This window comes from Mercenaria mercenaria, chromosome 5 (genome assembly GCF_021730395.1).
Source record: "Mercenaria mercenaria strain notata chromosome 5, MADL_Memer_1, whole genome shotgun sequence".
Taxonomy (NCBI): Eukaryota; Metazoa; Mollusca; class Bivalvia; order Venerida; family Veneridae; genus Mercenaria; species Mercenaria mercenaria.
The window spans coordinates 17,753,027-17,772,757 of record NC_069365.1 but is presented as its reverse complement, the minus strand read 5'-3'; the positions used below and the strand labels follow the sequence as shown (position 1 = coordinate 17,772,757).

The window sequence follows — 19,731 nt, the reverse complement described above, 5'->3', positions numbered from 1 at the left end:
AAAATATAAAGAATGCTTGTGTCAAAGCAAAATCGGCATTCTTTTCGCTCTTAAGTGTTGGAATAAAGCCTACATCGACGAATCCTAAGACATCTGCAAACCTTGTCAAAAAAGTTGTTTATCCAACACTTCTATACGGCAGTGAATTGTGGTGCAATCTGACTAAAGAGGACTTGTCAATTCTTAAGGTCACAATTAATCTATTTGCAAAAGCAATACAGGGTATGGATATACGAACACGCACTGATATGTGCTTAACAATGCTTGGGTGGTTAAGTATAGAATCTGAAATCGACAAACAAAAATTACTTTTCGTCCAAAGACTGTGTGATATGCCCACGAAATTACTAACAAAAAAGATCTTTGACTTCCGACTGTGCCATTTTCTTACACGAATATCTCCGCATCAGACCGGTGTAATACGAGATATTTACAAATGTATGGTAAAATACGACTTGCATGTACATCTAGTAGAATATGCTCAAACTGGAATGTTTCCTACAAAATACGAATGGAAATCAATTGTCAATAAATCTGTGAGACAGAAACATTCAGCATCGTTACATGACAGAATGAATAAATGCTCTGATTTTGACCGCTTCAATGAAATACATGTAGAGACAAGAACAGCAGTTATTTATGACTGTATTGACGATTTATTCCGGCCACATGAAGCATGTGAAATTGCTAGACTATGGACAAAAGTGATAAACAGAAATATTTGTGAGTGTGGCTTATGTAATCTGCATGTTCAAGATATATATGTTCATAAGACGACTCAGTGCAGTAAACTTTACTTCGAAAGACAAATGTTTTATAATAGCATTACCAGACTCAACTTTCATGGTTTGATATATGAAATGCAGATGCTAACTGATGAAATGTTATATCAAGTTTTGCTAGGAAGAACTCTTGTATCATTTGTCAATATGGTGTGTCACAAATCATTTCTGCATGTGTCGTATAAATATTTGATCTCATGTCTTAAATTCAGAAAACTGTAATAGGTATTTGCGTTATATACCCAGAAACAAGAGCAAAAATTACACAAGCTGTGAAATATGTTTAACTCTAAATACATCATCAATTTAGAGGACCTCATTTCAACATACGCAAATGTATAATTCTCCAAAATGTAAACAGTTGTTGTTTGTATTTCGACTTTCGACAGACAATGAATGAATTCCTAAATCAAGATATCAATTGCAAAACCCCTTAATATCCCTTTAAAATTTTGAAAGGTATATTCTCGCATAAGAGTAAGGGGTAATATGATGCTATCAGATATGTCTCTATTTCCTTAAAACACATTATGTATTATTGGCACCCAAAATTGCTAAGTAAAATCCTGTATTTGCATAAACTGTACATTAGATTTGTATGAATTTTTGAAATCATATGTAATATAGTTCATCCCTCCTGTAATATGCAGTAATGTTAATATTTCTCTCGTATTTCATTAACATTATATAATTATTCATTTAGATATATAGAAACAAAAACACGCTAAAGTGTATACTAAAACTTATAAATGCATTTTCTAACTTATGTTCATACTTTTACTTTTTCCTGTTTTAACATGTTTGTGATAAGAAAATGAATTGTATACATGTATTGTAAATATTTATCACCGCAAGGTGGATATATATATATATATATATATATATATATATATATATATATATATATATATATATATATATATATATATATAACACGATTAAAAACTAAAATGTCAAGTCTTGTTTTGCATTATGGTGGTCATTTATTATTACAACAATTTTCAGTTTTTACTTTTTTAGTAATTTGTATCCAGCGTCACGAAATAATTATAATGGATTACATTCATCACCACCCTACAATATTGTTGGCAAGAATTTGATAACTTTTTTATTTATATTCACTTTTTAAAACAGTTGGCCTTTTAGTGCGATGTCTGTCAGTCTGGTTCCCTTTATTTTCCGAACTGCTTAAAAATTCGCTATGCAAAGACAATTTAACTAATTGATTTTGCTAAAATCAACATACAGAGTTTTTCAGGGGTTCTGTATGGATGATTTTTATCGGCATTATGGTCTTGCATTGTTATCCGCACAGCACATGATTTCGCTACTAATCTGACTTTTCTTTGGTGTAGGTGCACAGTGAGGCGGTGTTACGACCTTGTACGTAGTATTTTTTTAGCTCAACAGAAGTCGAAGGGTCGAGCTAATGTGATCATTCATCGTCCATCCGTCCGTCAACATTTTCTTAAGTTAATAAAAATATCCTCATCGAACTGTATGAAACTTGGCATGGATTTCCTTCTATAGTCCTCTTCCGAAGTACGTTAAACAGGTCCGCTGAACTAAGGTCAGCCATAGCTGAAAATAGAAACATGTCAAACAACACCTCCGCCGAAACAGAAATATTATTGGATGTCCCTCTACAAAGATTCTTCAAAATTATATCGATTCGTCAAAACCAAAGCATCCTGTCAAGACATGCTTACCCGATTTTGAAATGATTCCGGAATGTTCCACCAGCTCTGTTCAAATTACTGTCCGATTCGTTTAAAATAGAAAAAGTGGAAACTTCACAGGTCGTTCAACACAACAAAAACGAAAATGTTGCAGGGCCGGTTTGATTGTAGGGATAATACACGTTTTTTTTTGTGTATTAACGTCTGCAGAAGCCCGCGGGATTGTTTGTGACCGAGACCGAAGGTCGCTATTCTTCATAAAAATATATTTCACGACGATTTATGTATTGTTTTCATATGTGATGACTTGAAGATTCCGGTACATTTTATATTTACCATTCCAGTCGTTCTTGGAAACGGCAAACATATTTTAAATATCCGTATCCAGGGCCCGGAAATAAACAACACTATCAATAGCACATCCTGAAGGTTTTTAAGCGATTTTTTTATCACTCATTATTAAAAACATAAAATTACCAATAATTGTTCATATCATTTCACAATTTGGTGGACTCGATCACAATTTCAATAATAATAACTTTACATTCGAGTTATATTGAGTACGGACACGCAGTTGGAGTACGGATGAATACGAACGTAGTGTCAAGTTTCCAAGCTGTTTATATAAATTCTTCGAGAAATTAGATAAAAACATACTGACTGATACTTACCAAAATCATAAATATGATACCTAAAAACAAAGAATCGCACAGGTAAACACGTGATTCTTTAACATTCACGGTTGTCTACAAAATCTGAATTGACGCAGAGTTCTAAAAGGGGAGTAAACAAGGGAAGAAACGAGTACGAACAATGTTGGGGGCAGCGCATTTGGCGTTAGTTGCTGATACAGTATAACATTCTATGGTTTAGATTGCATCTTTAATGCTTCAAGAAGAGGTTTTTATGAAAAAAAAAAGACGCAGATACCAGATGTCAACCTGCGCAGAATTACATACGTCCCTGGGAAAGCATTTCAAAAATAAAAATCGGGTATTAACAGCACGTGAATTGCCTTGTTTGCACACAATTGTTCTCCCGTTAATACATGGGCGGATCCAGTGAAAAAAGTAGTTTTTATGCAAGAATGAGCCATTTCATGGACGGTAATGTAAATGCATGCTACCGTCCACGCCCTCTAGCACCGGGTTGAGCAGAACTGAATATTTTACACATGCTAAAAGTACAAAAAGCAATTTAGAGACATCCGCAGATGTTTTCAAACGGCGGTGCACATGAAACCTTCAATGATACACGTGTTGTGGCGTGTAATTCCACGAAAAGCGGCGTTTGGTCCCCAGATAAAGTAATGGGTTAGCCCTAAACGAGAAAACAATGGACATAACTAAACAAACAGGAATTTAGAAAGGGGATCTGAGGTTATGGAGCCTGCATATCACAGGAACTGTCAAAAGACAAAATTAAAAAGCAGACACCATATCCAAAGGGTGATTATACAACACCCAAGGCTATGAAAGCGGGAGTATTGGAACTAGCCAGGCCGAAATGGTCATGCTGAGAAACTAAACAGTACCAATAACACGACATAAAAGTCGTGCTGAACAATCTAGGAAAATCGAAGAATAACAGCCCTGATTGAATGTACGGGGAGATTTTTACGACCGCCACACGGCACAAACAACGCTGCTGTGATAATAAAATAGAAAAAGTGGAAACTTCAAAGGTCGCTCAACACGACAAACGAAAATGTTGCAGGCTCGGTTTGATTGAGCCTGTTCATGGATGGTAGCGGAAATGCATGCTACCGTCCACGCCCTCTAGCCTCGGTTTGAGCAGAACTCAACATTTACACATGCTAAAAAAAGATATGACCGCTAGGATGAAAAGAAAACTCTCTAAACGACACTTCTCCTATACCACTGATTTATTTTTAAAATAATTTCGTAGAAGTATTCTTGGATTACTGTATATTTCAACAGTTTAAATGATCATATTAGATTATAAACAAGGCCACTAGAGATGTGGTCACTTTCCCCAGAGTATAATCATAGAGTGAAAACTTTAAAAATCTTCCTGTCAGAAACTGCTAGTCCATTTCAAAAAATAAATTTACAGAATACTTTTACGCTTTTATCATTGTGCCTCATTAAAAAACATGGCCACCAGGCCACAATGCTTTTCATCTATATAACTCTTTGGAACATTTTGAAGGTGTTTCCGCTAAATCTGCAGGCCTGGCCCACTTTTAAAGTAGTTTTGCAATAACGTTTCTTGGATGACTCTAGTCTCAGGGATTCTCTATAAATTTTGATGGAAAATCTGAAAGAATATAACACAAATGAATAATCAGTGGACATTTTATTAATATAATTGTTCACATTATTTGATATGTAAAAACAACGACACTGGTGATCGGTGCTTGCTTTCATTTGTTTAATACCTGTTTGAGCTGTGAAACTCGATGAGCAATCTGCGGCTATCGTGACCCTCTTGTTTATTATTGAAATGGTTTAATCCACAGAATATAACATGTACAAGGACGATGAAGAAACAGAAGAATATAAGAATAATGATGTAAGTATTTATAACTTACCAAGTTTGAAGAATTATTCTCAGATTACTGGAGTTTCTTAAAATGGCTTCTTCTTGATTGATTTTCACCAAACTTGATATGTACCATTCTTTGGCTAGATTTCTCCCAGATGAAAGTCTTCAATTGGCATGTAGCTTCATTGCACTTCTTTCTCAAATTATATAATGACTCCGTACTCCTTCATACAGGGACTGTAATAGCTAACAATATGAAACAGTCAGTCGAATTACTCAGATGAATAACTTAAAAGGATCTTCACAAAACTTCGTTTGTACTTTCTTTGCAATGACGGATTCCTTCACTCAAAATCTGGGTCCCCTGAAAAGTCATGAATATAATCTCTGGGCTAGGCTGCCGTTCTCCGTGACGACTTTACCGAAGGCAACAAGTCTAAAGTCACACGTCTTTTACATATGTTGCAGCTGTCAAATACTCGCGGTAAACAACTCAGTCCTGGTATGTAATACAGGAACACTGATTTAATTGAATTCCTGGAATGATGTTAATAACAGTGCTAAACCAAAATCAGACTAAGAACGAATACGTAAAAAGTTCGGTAGTTTTTGTTTTAGCCTACACATTCCACATAAAAATATCATCGATATCACAAACGTACTTGACTTGACGTCCACTGTCCTTTGAATTAAAACCGTCAAACATTTTGACATTGAAATCAGTGTAAAGAACGACAACTATGAAAAGAGCCAAAAATGGTTTGCACCAGCCTCTACAACCGGTGGTGAACCTGTGTATGACAAATCGAATATTTTTTAAATAAACAATATCAGAATTTACTGGTTTGCCGTTGTTTGGTCTTTGAGGTACAGGTTTTGTTAATATGAAATATATTTTGGCTATTCATATGCATGGTATTTTTTTTCAAGTTCCTAACTGATTTTTACAGTTTGAACTTGGAAATAAACACAAAAGTCGTCCCCAAATACATGTAGAAAGAGAAGAATTAGTAGTAGTAGAAGAAGAAGAAGAAGAAATGTACGAGGAAATGTACGAGGATCCAGACTTTAAACGCTTCAATGAATACCCTGATAATATCCTGGATATTCAGGTAAGTATCTTTGAAAGCTTATTATTAAAGTATGCTTATATCAAACTGACAAAAATGAAAGATACTTTATTCCTCATGATACACTGGTGCTAAGCATCCTTGCTTAAACTTTTCTTCAGCTTAAACAAATGGTTCCCTTCATACGGGGTCGCCAGAGCTAAAACAAAATAGAAAAAACCTTCAAATGAGTTTTTCGCGTTATTTTTGCCAGTCTTGTTCTGTAACATCTCTCAGAAATACACACATGATTCCGTTCCATTGCACACTGGAGTCGCCAGAGCTAAAATAGAAAAGAAACCAATTTCTTTTGACTTACTCTCGGAACTGTTCGACGGACCTTCACCAAAAACCCAGTTTTTAGCACCCTTCCATAGATTTCTCTTAGTTTCATTATTCATTTTCGCTTTTGCTAAAAATAGAAGAAAAACAACATATAATCGTATTCATCCCTGGAACCACTTAATAGATATTGAATAAATTTAGTCCATAGCATTGTACTCCACAGATTTCGTCAAAGTTAAAATAGAAAACCTTCATACTGTGAATAGAAAAGTCGTAAAATTAATGTCTGGGCTAGGCTACAGTTCTTCGTGACGACTTGACCGGAGACAATGAGTCTGAAGTCACTCGTCCTCTACATGTGTTGCAGTTGTCAAATACCCGCGGTAAACAAATCAGTACTGGTACAGAATATAGGAACAGGGATTTAGGTAAACTAATCCCCGTTTAATTTCCAGAATGATTTAAAAAGAACGGTGCTAAACCAAAATCAAACAAAGATATAGAGGCACAGTTTTCCGTATGAAATATATCATCGCTATAACAATTCTTCGTTCTTATGCATGGTATTTTTATTTTCGAGTACCTAACTGGTTATTTGCAGGTACAAATTACCAAAGTGTTCTTCAGTTATCAATCAGAAACCGTTTTCATTTTCAAGGTCTTTGTGACCTTGACCTTTGAACTTCTGACCCTCAATACAGTAAGGTTCCTTTAATGACCACAGACAATCATCATATGAAATTTGACGCATATAGACTTAAGCTGTTCAGTTGACAGATGAACGGGCAGACGGCCACTACCGTGAAAAGGCCTCCTTCCACAATCCAGGAGGTTGTAATAGTTTCCAGTCTCAACTTTACAGTTTGACACAAAGGAATAACAGGACTACATGTCTCAATTCTATCAAATGTTTTGCTATTTAAACATTTTACTGATTATTCTTCTGTAACATACGTTTGATCATTTACAAACAAGAGCGGGTGACTTAGTTTTTACTATCATAATTTTACAGACGTCATTTTATATTTTAGGACATTCGCGTCAATGTTTTGATATACCGGATTTAACTACCATTCCCTAAATACTTAAAGTTCCATAAGGTCTAAAACTTTATGTTAAAAGCAGTTTAAAAAGTTGTCCAAAAAGATGTTATGCATAAGTACATGGTTAGAAAAAATACTGCACATACAGTTATATCCATAAAGGAAGGTAATTAAAGTAACAAAACATTCAATAAAACTTTCAATTATGCTCATCAATATTCAAACCTTTGCCAAGTATTAGAGAAAACAATTACTGGAAATAGGATTTAACAAGAAATTGATATATTTCATATTCACACCCTATAAACGACTGTACTCCCCCTCTTCCTGTTGCGACCGATCAAAACTATAATCTGACCGCTAACAGTTGGAAAAACCTATTTTAAAGTAATTAATGAACTTTGTTGGTGTGTATATTTATATTTCATTGGAAGCTGGACATGGTTTGTTTCAATACGCCCGAAGGGACGTATTATATTATACTCCCGGTGTCCGTCTGTCTGTCCGTCTGTCCGTCTGTCCGTTAGCAATGTCATTTCCGCTCTGTAACTCTTGAACCCCTTGAAGGATTTCACACAAATGTTCACCACACCGAGACGACGTGCAGAGCGCATGTTTTGGATGTCTCGCTTCAAGGTCAAGTTCACACTTAGGGGTCAAAAGTCATATCAGTTTGTTTCGTGTCCTTATTTATAAAATATCGGCTTTTCCCTTGCTCTTGTAATATTTCTTCATAAATATAACCAACAAACGAAATTTGTAGGAGGGGTCATCATGCAGTCTGTCTGTCCGGTCGGTTTGTATGTGTGTCCTTATAAATTTGGTGCTGCAATTACTTGAATACTTTAAAACACCTACCTCTCTCATACACTCTTTTCACAAACACACATAGGCAATATGTAGTTTATGCCCGTCTTCTTCTTTTTCTTTTCTCTGTAAAGTCATGTAATGTAATGTCACACTTAAGAGGTCAAAGGTAGAAAAGGTCCAGTTTTCGTGTCTGTGCCATAACTTCTTTATGTATGCATTAAGGGATTCTAAAATAACTTTGCAGAAATGTTCACCATTATGAGACGATGTGTCGCACACAAGACACAGTTTCCTAGCTCCGAGGTCAATGTCAAACTTAGAGGTCAAATTTCAAACACAGGGTTGCTTCATTTTTCGGCAGTTTTAGCTTCTAGGAAAATAGAAATACGGGTTAAAAGCGTGTTTTTTTCTACTTCTACGTTAAGTACACATAAAATGGAGAATGCGCGTTATTGTAGAGGTTATATACCAGAAAAAAACATCTCCCACATGGTTCTAGTGTAAATTCGCAACAGTTTAGATCCATTTATTATACTTTCTAAAATTTTAACCCATTTAAACCCATATATCATCGCAAACTACAATAAATAAGCTGTCAAAATATGAAAAGAAAAGGGGGTGTTAGAAGATTTGGCGGATGGACAGACAGACAGAACACGGACAGACAGACGGGGGTAAACGTATAGTCCATCCAGTCTCTTCTCATCGACTTTTTGAAGACGTCAGGAAACATTTCTTCGCGTGACTTCCATATAATATCTTGCGTGACATAAGCCTACTACAGGGACGCCGTGAATACTTTCGGTTTCTAATTCTGTATTTTATGAGAGTAAATGTCTGTAAAACCAACACGAAATACTTACATATAAACGACTCTGAAGCATTCAGTTGCATTACATGTATATAATTAGGTAGCCACAGACCCTCACCCCAATGGATTAGTACATGCATAGTACGAGGGGTTCGATATTAAATGACATTATATATATGAAGTCTGATCGATAGAGACACTGCGGAATGTCGCTAAATGGAATACAGTGTCAGTCGCAAATAAGAGTTTAGATCAAATATCAAAATTGGCAAATCGGCATACAGTGAATGCTTTTTTACCGTCTACATAAAAAGCGAATTCTTTCAAAAACGCAACAGCTATGCAACATCTTATTTACATATATTTATGGAGTATGCATGCTTATTTCAGATAACGTCATGGATTATTGGATTGCAAATCAATTTGACATGTTATCCACCAGTTGCGTGACTTGATCGAGTGAATTTCAATGGAATGAGCGTGATCAGTCAGCATTTTGTAAACATTACTTGTCTGTTTCATCTGTTATATCACCACATACACATATTTATGTTTAACTTATCGTAAAACATAAATACACACACCGTGTATTGCAAAATAATTAATATGAAGACGATTTTTTAATTTCGGCTTGCAAGTTGTTTGTTTTGATCGGTCGCAAGAGGAAGAGAGGGAGCAGAGTGGTTTATAGGGTGTGATATCATAACGCAAAATGTGGCAGCCATATTTTAAACATAGGCATTATGAGCCTTTAAAGAATAAAACAAATACCGTTTTCAAGTAACCTTTCAGTTACTAAAATTTCAATTGGCAATAGTCTTGTGACAGGTTTGAGATTTTGACAGCTTTGATTTGAACTCGACATGTTTGTTTTAACAATTTTCAGTATGCTAAGGTATTATCAAAGTTTGGGGGAAAACTATTGCTGTTACAGCAATTGTGAAATCATGTAACTTAAAAAGTTTTACAAGTTAACAAGTTTATTATTAAATTCTCAGTATGTACAGTATGTACATAACATAAACATGAGATTCACATTTCAGTAATAATCTAATAAAGCAAACACTACACCCAAAGAAATATATTTTTTTACAAAAATGTAATACAATTAACATGTAAAGACATAGAAAGTATAAAACTTATGACCATGCATAATTACAACAGAATATCCAGATGTAATTTGGTTAGGTAAGGCTGTTCCTCTTATTTTATCGAGTTAAGTTGTGTCACTGAAATTTCATGTAAAAACTAACTAAAAATGTTTTATTGAAGATTTTCTTTAGTGTCGGAATTTTGTATAGCTCACTATGTCTGGTATTACTGGTGAAAGAAGGTCCTATTTCAATTAGGCCATTTTGGAGACAACTTACTTGACAAACCAGTCTCAGTTTTCTCTTGTTTAAACAGTTTAAATTTTGGGACCCAAGCTTTTATGTCATATCTGGTTTTAGATATTTTTGCTATTCTGTTTGTCTTTGTTTAGCCAGACCTTTTGCAGTTTTAAGCCTTGAAGCAATATTTTATCAGAATCAAGCAGTTTTATACCTGTTGACATTTTCAACCTAGGTGTTACCGGTGATGAAGAACTCCATTAAAAATAAAAATTTCCTTTGAATAGAACTATACATTACGAGCCTTTTTTATCATCTGGATAAACCTGATTTTCTACAGCGTCTGTCAATTTTCTACAGAATTCATCTTTAGTTTGCAAGTTTTAAATATCATTCTCATCCACAGTGGTAATCTGATTGACAGACATATCTTCATATTCAAGAGTAGTTTCCACATGATCATATGTTCTAGCTGGACCAAAGATAGGATATTGTTTATTTTCATCAGTATTTTCATTTTCAGTAATATTAGACTAGATTTTGCTTCCTTGAATTTTATCAAATATTTCTGTTAAAAAATAACAGAACTACCAGTATTGCCATTGTCTTTGGTACATTTTGATTGGTCAGTAACAACTTCAGTTGGTTGTTTAGGCAGTCTAGAATAATCTAATATTTACAATGCATGAGCATTGATTTAAAGAACCCTTCCTATGCAAGATATCATAGTCATACTGTTGTAGCTTTACGCACTACCCGGCTAAACAGCCACTAGGTTATTAATTTTTTTGAGTGTGGTCATTGTAGAATGTTCAGTATACAGATAAAATCTATAGAGTTAGATAATGTTTAAATGCTTCAGGTTTAGCTTCCTCTAGGCATCAAAATTACCATCAACACGCGACAATTAATGAGATATTGGAAATGTAATTTACGATAGTCAATAGATGTTTTACTAATACACTTGGAGAAAATCAAACAGAATCAGAAGGTTTACATATACCAGCTGCCAAAAATTCATTTACTTGTTACCTTTTTGATTGATCTTGTCTCTAAAATTTGAATGTACTGGCTTTGCATCAGACGTGGTTTTAATTCTATGTTTATAGAAGTCTGTGTTATTTATATCAGAGAAAATAGCCTGTTTTTTAGCTAAAAAGGTTTTAAGATTTTGTTTCTACATACAAATTGTCATGGTTTCTTTTCATGTCAAAGTTAGTGTTATCAGAACGGTCGTTCTGAGTTACAGTCTCTATACTAAAAACAGGTGCCTCATTTTCATCATTTTTATAAACAGACCAATACATTTGCTGTTAGTCAATTAAATTCACATAAGCAACTTGGAAAAAGCCATTGTAGGAACAGCACTATCAGTTGTAGGTTGAACAATTTCACAATCATTATTAACAGATTGTTGAGAAACTGATGCATTTAATAGTACACTGGACTTAGTTTGAGTACTTTGAATATTTTCATGAAATTTGGCATTACTACATATTAACATTTTAGACCGTATGAGAAGTGTTCACACAGACAGGCGCTATTTAGCATTATTACCATCATGCTGTTTCTTAAATAGACATGTTTCGGTGAAATGATTCCACCCTTTACCAAAGGTATATTGTACACCTTTAGCAGCACAATTTTAAAATGTTTTGGGTTAAACGCCGTTTTTCAACAGTATTTCTCTAGACGCTGCGTACGTGCCCAAAGCGTTCAAACATTCACGAATAAGACCTCCTCTAAAAAAGCCAAACCTAGATTCAATTGTCCTAAAAACTATTGATCTGTGTCAAATCTACCTTTTCTGTTTAAAACCTTAGAAAAAGTGGTAGATTTTCGAATTGAAAATCATCAGAGGAACAATGAACTCAATCAGTCTGCTTATAAGAAATTTCACTCGACCAAAATCGCCCTATTAAAAGTCCAAAATGACATTCTTCAATCGTTGGATAAGAACAATGTGACTATTCTTGTGATGCGCGATCTCTTTGCAGCACTTGACACTATCGACCATGGGGCGTTGATTCATCGCCTAGAACGTCACTTTAGTATTACAGGCAAGCCACTCGCGTGGATGATGTCATACTTTTGTGACCGCTACCAGACCGTATGCATAGATGATGAGCTATCACAACCAGTGCTCATGAAGTACAGTGTACCCCAAGGGTCTGTCCTGGGGCCAAAGAACTACACAATGTACACAAAACCAGTTGGAGCTATCTGCAGAAAGCACGGACTGAACAATCATTTCTATGCGGACGATTCGCATTTATATCAACCCTTCAAACTAATAAACAGAATGTCTACTGAAGAGACCATCCATCGTGTTGAAAGTTGTTAAAAGGATATAGTAAGTGGTCAACATGTTGAAACTCAGTGTTAAAAAAACAGAATTAATCATATTTTCATCTGAACACAAAGCACAATCTGTTTCAAATATATCTGTGGACGGCTCTGAAATAAAACAATCAGGCAGTGTCAGGAACCTCGGTGCTTTCCTGGACTCGAACATGAGGACTGAGCAACATGTGAATAGTGTGTGTAGGAATTCCTATGCACAGTTGCGGGAAATCAATCACACTAGACAATTTATAACCGCAAACGCAACAAAATCTGTAATTAACTCTCTTGTTACATCACGTTTGGATTATTGTAACTCTCTTCTATATGGGATTCCAAAACAGTCAATGAACAAACTACAGTATGTCTAAAATACGGCAGCTAGAATCGTAACCAGAACATCCAGATATGACCATATAACACCTGTTCTGTGTGAACTCCATTGGCTTTCTGTGCAGTGTAGGGTAGAATACGAAATTCGGATCGTTTAGGTGGGGATTGACCCAATCATCCGGGACGGTTTACATGATGTGATGCATTTCACAGGCATCATGCTGGTTAATTCTGTCTGTTCAAAATGTAAGACATATTCTGTCCTATTCTGCTCTAACCTGTGTCTTTGATAGGTCAGTTAATTTTTTACGCTTTTGTATTTTGTTTCATATTTTGATCTGCTTACCTTTAATTTAAAACGCTATGTATCTTATTACCGTAATGTAATTTTAAATTCATTCTTTAATTTAACATTATATAGATGCTTTTATGTAAAGTACGTTTGAACGTATTTTTATATGAAAAGAGTGCTATATAAATGTGGTATAATAATAATAATAATAGTAGTATTTCAGTTATGTAATGGCGGGCAGTTAACCTAACCAGTGATCCTCGATTCTGTACCAGTACAAACCTGTTCTCGGCAAGTAACTGCCAACTTCCCCACATGAATCAGAGGTGGAGGACGAATGATTTTAGGCACAATGTTGTTATCAAATCGTCACCGAGAACATACGACCCGCCCGAGGATCGAACTCAGCGACCCCGCGATCCGTAGATCGGTGCTCTCCCTATTGAGCTAAGCGGGTGGGCCAGTTTTGAAATGCAGAACAAGCCTTGCCTCCACGGTTTTTCTTCTGTTAAAGTCTGTGTGTTGGTTTTCTGAGGTGGCAGTCACCTTGGGGTATTAGGGTACTTGGCATTGCGATACTCAGATTGAGAATTGTGGGGAGGGTGTTAAATCCATACATATCTGAAAATTTTGAAGTAAAATTTTTGATCACAGTGTCGTTTACAGTATTTGTTAGATTTGAAGTTCACAAGTTGACCTGTTGCTACCGTATCAGTTTTCAGCCTTTGGGCAGTCTTCGTCCCTTCACACTTCTTCTGGGGTGGCCAAATTTTAACATATGAACTTTTCCTGAAGCACTGGCATGAATCCTTTGATTTAAGAGCCAAGCTATGATGACATCCGTCAAACTCCGTCTGATTGTTTGTGTGATGAGACGAGTAATGAAGTCAAAAACTGTTTCGTTTACCTTCTGTTGAAGAGATAGAATGGCCACGTCTTGTAGCAACCAGTCAGGTCCATTGAACAAACTATAAAGGTGTTGCAGCACATAATCAGAGTCAGCTCTCGGTAATTATTAAAAGTGAACGGTCACCTGGCCTCCCGTTGAAGAGGGGCATAGCAATATGAAGATACATAGTTATGTTTTTTGTTTTCAAAAATGAAATAATGTTCACTGTTTTACTATTATTTAAGTATTATTTAACTCACTGTTTGTTGAGTTGCTCTAAGTGTGGTATTCTATATCGCTGGCATCACTGAAGTCCCGAGCAGCTGTAGAACCTGTAACCTCAGGTGGATCTTCAGAATGTGGATTTGAATTTATTTAAATATTGAAATGTTTCCAACCCTTAGGTAGGCATCGTGCTATATAATGACTGCGATTTGATTGGTTAATTTATTATCCAATTTTAGACCCTAACCCACTTACATACATGTACAACCAAAGTAGGTCAAATTTCGAGCGCGACCTTCTGAAGGGTAAAATAACAAGAGGTCCGTAGATAGATAGATAGATACCTTTTATTCCTCCATTATTGAAGAGCACAACATATTTACAGCAGGACAACAACAAACATATAAACAAAGACAATTATAAACAACATAATATTAAGCTTTAAACACATACATGTAACAATTGAGTATGCTTAAATAACTTGCTAAAAGCCAAGATTGCGTGATATCGCACATCAGGAAAAGAGTGTACGCTCAGCAATAGCATTTCACTGTTAATGTAAATCAAAAGTTAAATTGGAAGAGAAGTCTTCATTATGAGATAGTGTTATTCATTATTAATGCTTAATACTGTGCGATTTCAATTCATCGATAAATAGATTTTCAACAATTTTAAGCAAAATGAAATTAATGTATCCTGGGTTGCCCCCAATATATGAAAGAATGTACCCGGCCTTGCGATTAAAATCGAAAGAAACAAAAACGAAATGCAAAACTCCGGAACAGAATCCAAATATATGGACAAAACCATTGTTTTATCAATCAAACCAAAATATAGATAGTCTAGGAATCGAAAACGAAAGTGCTAGACCACCGGCAATGTGGAGATTGATTCAACAAAAAAAATCTATACTCAATATTCGTAATTAAACAGATCAGAATTGAATGCATTATTGACAAAATGAACATGTAATTTCATAATTCAAACTTGGATCAGTAGAGCTTTTGAACTTTAAAACACAATATATATATTATGAGCAAACTCCAAACTTTCCAAAATTCAATTCAAGTAACGTTTCATCTTATATGACTGTAAGCCAATGAAACGGACGGCACAGCACTTAACAGTAGGGTCCTTTCGTAACGCCAAACCCTTCTCTTTCTTATTACTCTATAGAGAGACTTTGCCACTCTGTAATTGTGTAGAACCAGCCCGTCATTATCCTTCGCTAACTCGACTATACACCAACACTGGGCCTCCGGGGATAATGCGAGAAGACTTTTAAAAACGTCAATGCCGCAAACCTCAATAATAGAGTCCCACATACAGGTGATGTTCTTATCGTTTGCTGCGCAAAAACACATCAAATGTGTTATTTGATTGTAACATAATAGTCCACATCTTTTACACTTGACTACGTAGGATGAGGAAAGAAAATGTCCTACTGTATCCATCAGAAATGAGCATATATATGCCGTTTTCGGATTGTTTTTTTAGACGGACCACAGTGTCGCCGGAATGTTACATTTGATGACGTTATTCAGCTCTTGTTTTGAAGAAACCAATTTCTCAACACGTTCTGTGATCGCCTTGTGAGTAATCACCGCTTGTAATGTTGCTTTCCAAGAATATTTCGATGGAAAGATACCTGACTCTTTATACATTTCTAAAGTACCTTCCAAATTGTATTTTTGAAGAAGTCTGTATGCATCAGGTATGAATCCACATCTCTGATTGTCAAACAGAAGAAATTTTGTAAATCTGTTAATAAAAATGTGTTTTGCCAGATAATTACATGGTAGACGACATAATTGACCAAAGAACTGCAGTTTTCTATAATCTATGATATTCTCAATACTGTCAATATTTATGGCACTTAATGCAAAGTCTGTTACTGCATTACGTCTGAATTTTTGCATGAACTTCACACAAAACCTATGAGCTTTTTCTAGGCTAAGGATATCTGATGACGAATACATATTCCATAATTCGCAACCGTAAAGGGCTTTAGGTAACACGATTGCGCAGTAGATAGTTCTTGAATTGATTGGGTTCAATTGCATGGGATGTATACCGCTATTTACAATGTTCAAAAATGTCCCTCTTAACTTGTTACCGGCATCATAAATTGGTTTTTGTTTCGACAAATACTTATCACATTCAATGCCCAAATGAGTGTAATATTCAGTTTCGTTTATGATTTCCTGTCCCATGTTAAACACATAATTTACAGCCTCTCTAGGATCTTTTTCGTTAAAAACAATAACTCCACATTTACTAGCATTGTACCTGTATCTCCATTGGCGAGAGTATTTATGGCATATGTCTAACATTTTGTCGATGCCGTACTTTGAAAAGGAAACCAGGACCATATCATCTGCTACAGTTGGAGAGCATACGTTCATATTGTACATGCAAAACCCATGTCCATTATGTTCATTTTGTTAAAAAATAGCCATCTAATTCCAGTTAATTAGTACATTATTGTAGCTTACTTTAGATGAATCAACAGGCATCAGTTTTATTCCCTTTAGTATCAAGGCAATCTTATTTTGTTATTTCTCTTCTTTAGGACATTTCAGATGAAAGCGTGACATCCGGGGATTTCAGAGATGTAACTTTATCTGATACATACGAGACATCCGGGGATTTCAGAGATGTAACTAAATCCGAAACATCCGAGCGTTTGTCTGTAGCAGGAGAACCTGAAGAAATATTTTATAAATTTTATGATGTAAGATCATGTTTTCATTCCGTAGGTACTCTATCTAAAACTGCAAACTTCATTTTAACAACATGTGTACATGCATTAAATATTACAATCTGTTTTTTTTAAAGAATTATATTTTGAAAAAGAGTTGTTTGACCCTAAAAATAATTCTTTGCAAAACACTTTTCTTTGGCCAGTTAAAGGCTCTGATCAAATGCATCTGTGGAAATACCCTATGGAAATGGTGACATTTTCTGTGATGAAATTTGTCATTAAAGGGGCATACCCTATAACAAGGGGAGGAGATACAGGGAACCTATATTATTAATAAGTAAATGAACCTAAAATAACAAATAAATGAAACTTTATAGAAGAACTTGCATCGAAAAATGTTATTTTAGACACGTAAAAATCGATATCGTGACATTTTTAGCTCACCTGAGCAATGCTCAGGTGAGTTTTTCTGATCACTCGATGTCCGGCGTCTGTCTGTCTGTCGTCTGTCCGTCAACATTTAGCTTGTGTATGCGATAGAGGCTGTATTTTTCAACTGATCTTGATGAAATTAGGTCAGAATGATTTCCTTGATGAAATCTAGGCCGAGTTCGAAAATGGGTCATATCGGGTCAAAAACTAGGTCACTAGGTCAAATCAAAGAAAAACCTTGTGTATGCGATAGAGGCTGTATTTTTCAATTAATCTTCATGAATATTGGTCAGAATGATAACCTTAATAAAATCTAGGTCGAGTTCGAAAATGGGTCATATCGGGTCAAAAACTAGGTCACTAGGTCAAATCAAAGAAAAACGTTATGTATGCGATAGAGGCTGTATTTTTCAATTGATCTTCATGAATATTGGTCAGAATGATTGCCTTGATGAAATCTAGGCCGAGTTCAAAAATGGGTTATCCCGGGTTAAAAACTAGGTCACTAGGTCAAATCAAAGAAAAACCTTGTGTATGCGATAGAGGCTGTATTTTTCAATTATTCTTCATGAATATTGGTCAGAATGATAACCTTGATGAAATCTAGGCCGAGTTCGAAAATGGGTCATCTCGAATCAAAAACTAGGTCACTAGGTCAAATCAAAGAAAAACCTTGTGTATGCGATAGAGGCGGTATTTTTCGATTGATCTTCATGAATTTTGGTCAGAATGATTACCTTGATGAAATCTAGGCTGAGTTTGAAAATGGGTTATCTGGGGTCAAAAACTAGGTCACTAGGTGAAATAAAGGAAAAACATTGTGTAGGCGATAGAGGCTGTATTTTTCAATTGATCTTCATGAATTTTGGTCAGAATGATTACCTTGATGAAATTTAGACCAAGTTCGAAAATGGGTCATCTGGAATCAAAAACTAGGTCACTAGGTCAAATCAAAGAAAAACCTTGTGTATGCAATAGAGGCTGTATTTTTCAACTGATCTTCATGAAATTTAGCCAGAATGATTACCTTGATAAAATCTAGGCCGAGTTTGAAAATGGGTTATCTGAGATCAAAAACTAGGTCACTAGGTCAAATCGAAGAAAAACATTGTGTATGCAATAGAGGATGTATTTTTCAATTGATCTTCATGAAATTTGGTCAGAGTGATTGCCTTGATGAAATCTAGGTCGAGTTTGAATATGGGTTATCTGAGATCAAAAACTAGGTAACTAGGTCAAATTAAAGAAAAATCTTGTGTATGCGATAGAGACTGTTTTTCTCAATTGATTTTTATGAAATTTGGTCAGGTTGATTGCCTTAATGAAATCTAGGTCGAATTTGAATATGGGTCATCTGAGGTCAAAAACTAGGTCACTTGGTCAAATCAAAGAAAAAGCTTGTGTATGTGATAGAGGCTGTATTTTTTAATTGATCTTCATGAATTTTGGTCAGAATGATTGCCTTGATAAAATCTAGGTCGAGTTTGAACATGGGTCATCTAGGGTCAAAAACTAGGTCATATATAAGAAAATGCTTGTTTTATCGCAAGAGACCAATTTTTTGGTCCAATCTTAATGAAAATTGGTCAGAATATTTGTTTCCATGAAATCACTAGGTCAAACATGTTTTACACTGTTATGGTGTGTTTCTTAGGTGAGCGACCTAGGGCCATCTTGGCCCTCTTGTATAATAAATTGCTTTACACACTTTTATTGTACAACAACAACAAGAAAAATATATCTGATTTAAATTTTACATTAGTAAGACTGATAATCGTTGAAAGTTCTTTTGCAAGAGCAATAAAGCGTTCCAATATCTATCCAACGGTATCCCTGTTAGCTTGCTACCTATCCCGATCCGACAACTACTACCGAATATGCGCGCTGTAAGAGTTGCGGTGGCGCAAAACCAAAGTGACAAAAAACGAGAGTTTCTGGGCGAACGATAAGGTCCAGCAGTCTGGAATCGGCGTCTTTCACTGTAAAATTATAAATGCTCTGTCAGTAAATCAATTACAGACGATTTGAAATATATAGATACAGATACTGGTGGAAAGAGAAATTTCACTATTATAAACCGCTTATGTAATCTAGGTGGATCTCTTTCACTTTCTTCTTTTCCCTGTATTTATATCCGTATTGTTGAATTACAATA

The 19,731-nt window shown here is 35.3% G+C and overlaps 1 protein-coding gene across 5 annotated transcripts in view; it reads left to right on the top strand.

Moving 5' to 3' along the window:
• Nucleotides 1–19,731, top strand: part of LOC123558149 (uncharacterized) — a 49,281-nt gene that overhangs the window by 10,715 nt on the left and 18,835 nt on the right. For 3 of the 5 annotated variants that reach the window (XM_053542810.1, XM_053542808.1, XM_053542812.1), the window contains exons 4-6: nucleotides 4,944–4,996; nucleotides 5,920–6,081; nucleotides 17,013–17,174. In XM_053542810.1, the coding sequence (XP_053398785.1) occupies nucleotides 4,944–4,996; nucleotides 5,920–6,081; nucleotides 17,013–17,174 (377 nt within the window). The remainder of the gene's footprint in view (nucleotides 1–4,943; nucleotides 4,997–5,919; nucleotides 6,082–17,012; nucleotides 17,175–19,731) is intronic. The other 2 variants (XM_053542809.1, XM_053542811.1) reach the window with 2 other exon arrangements.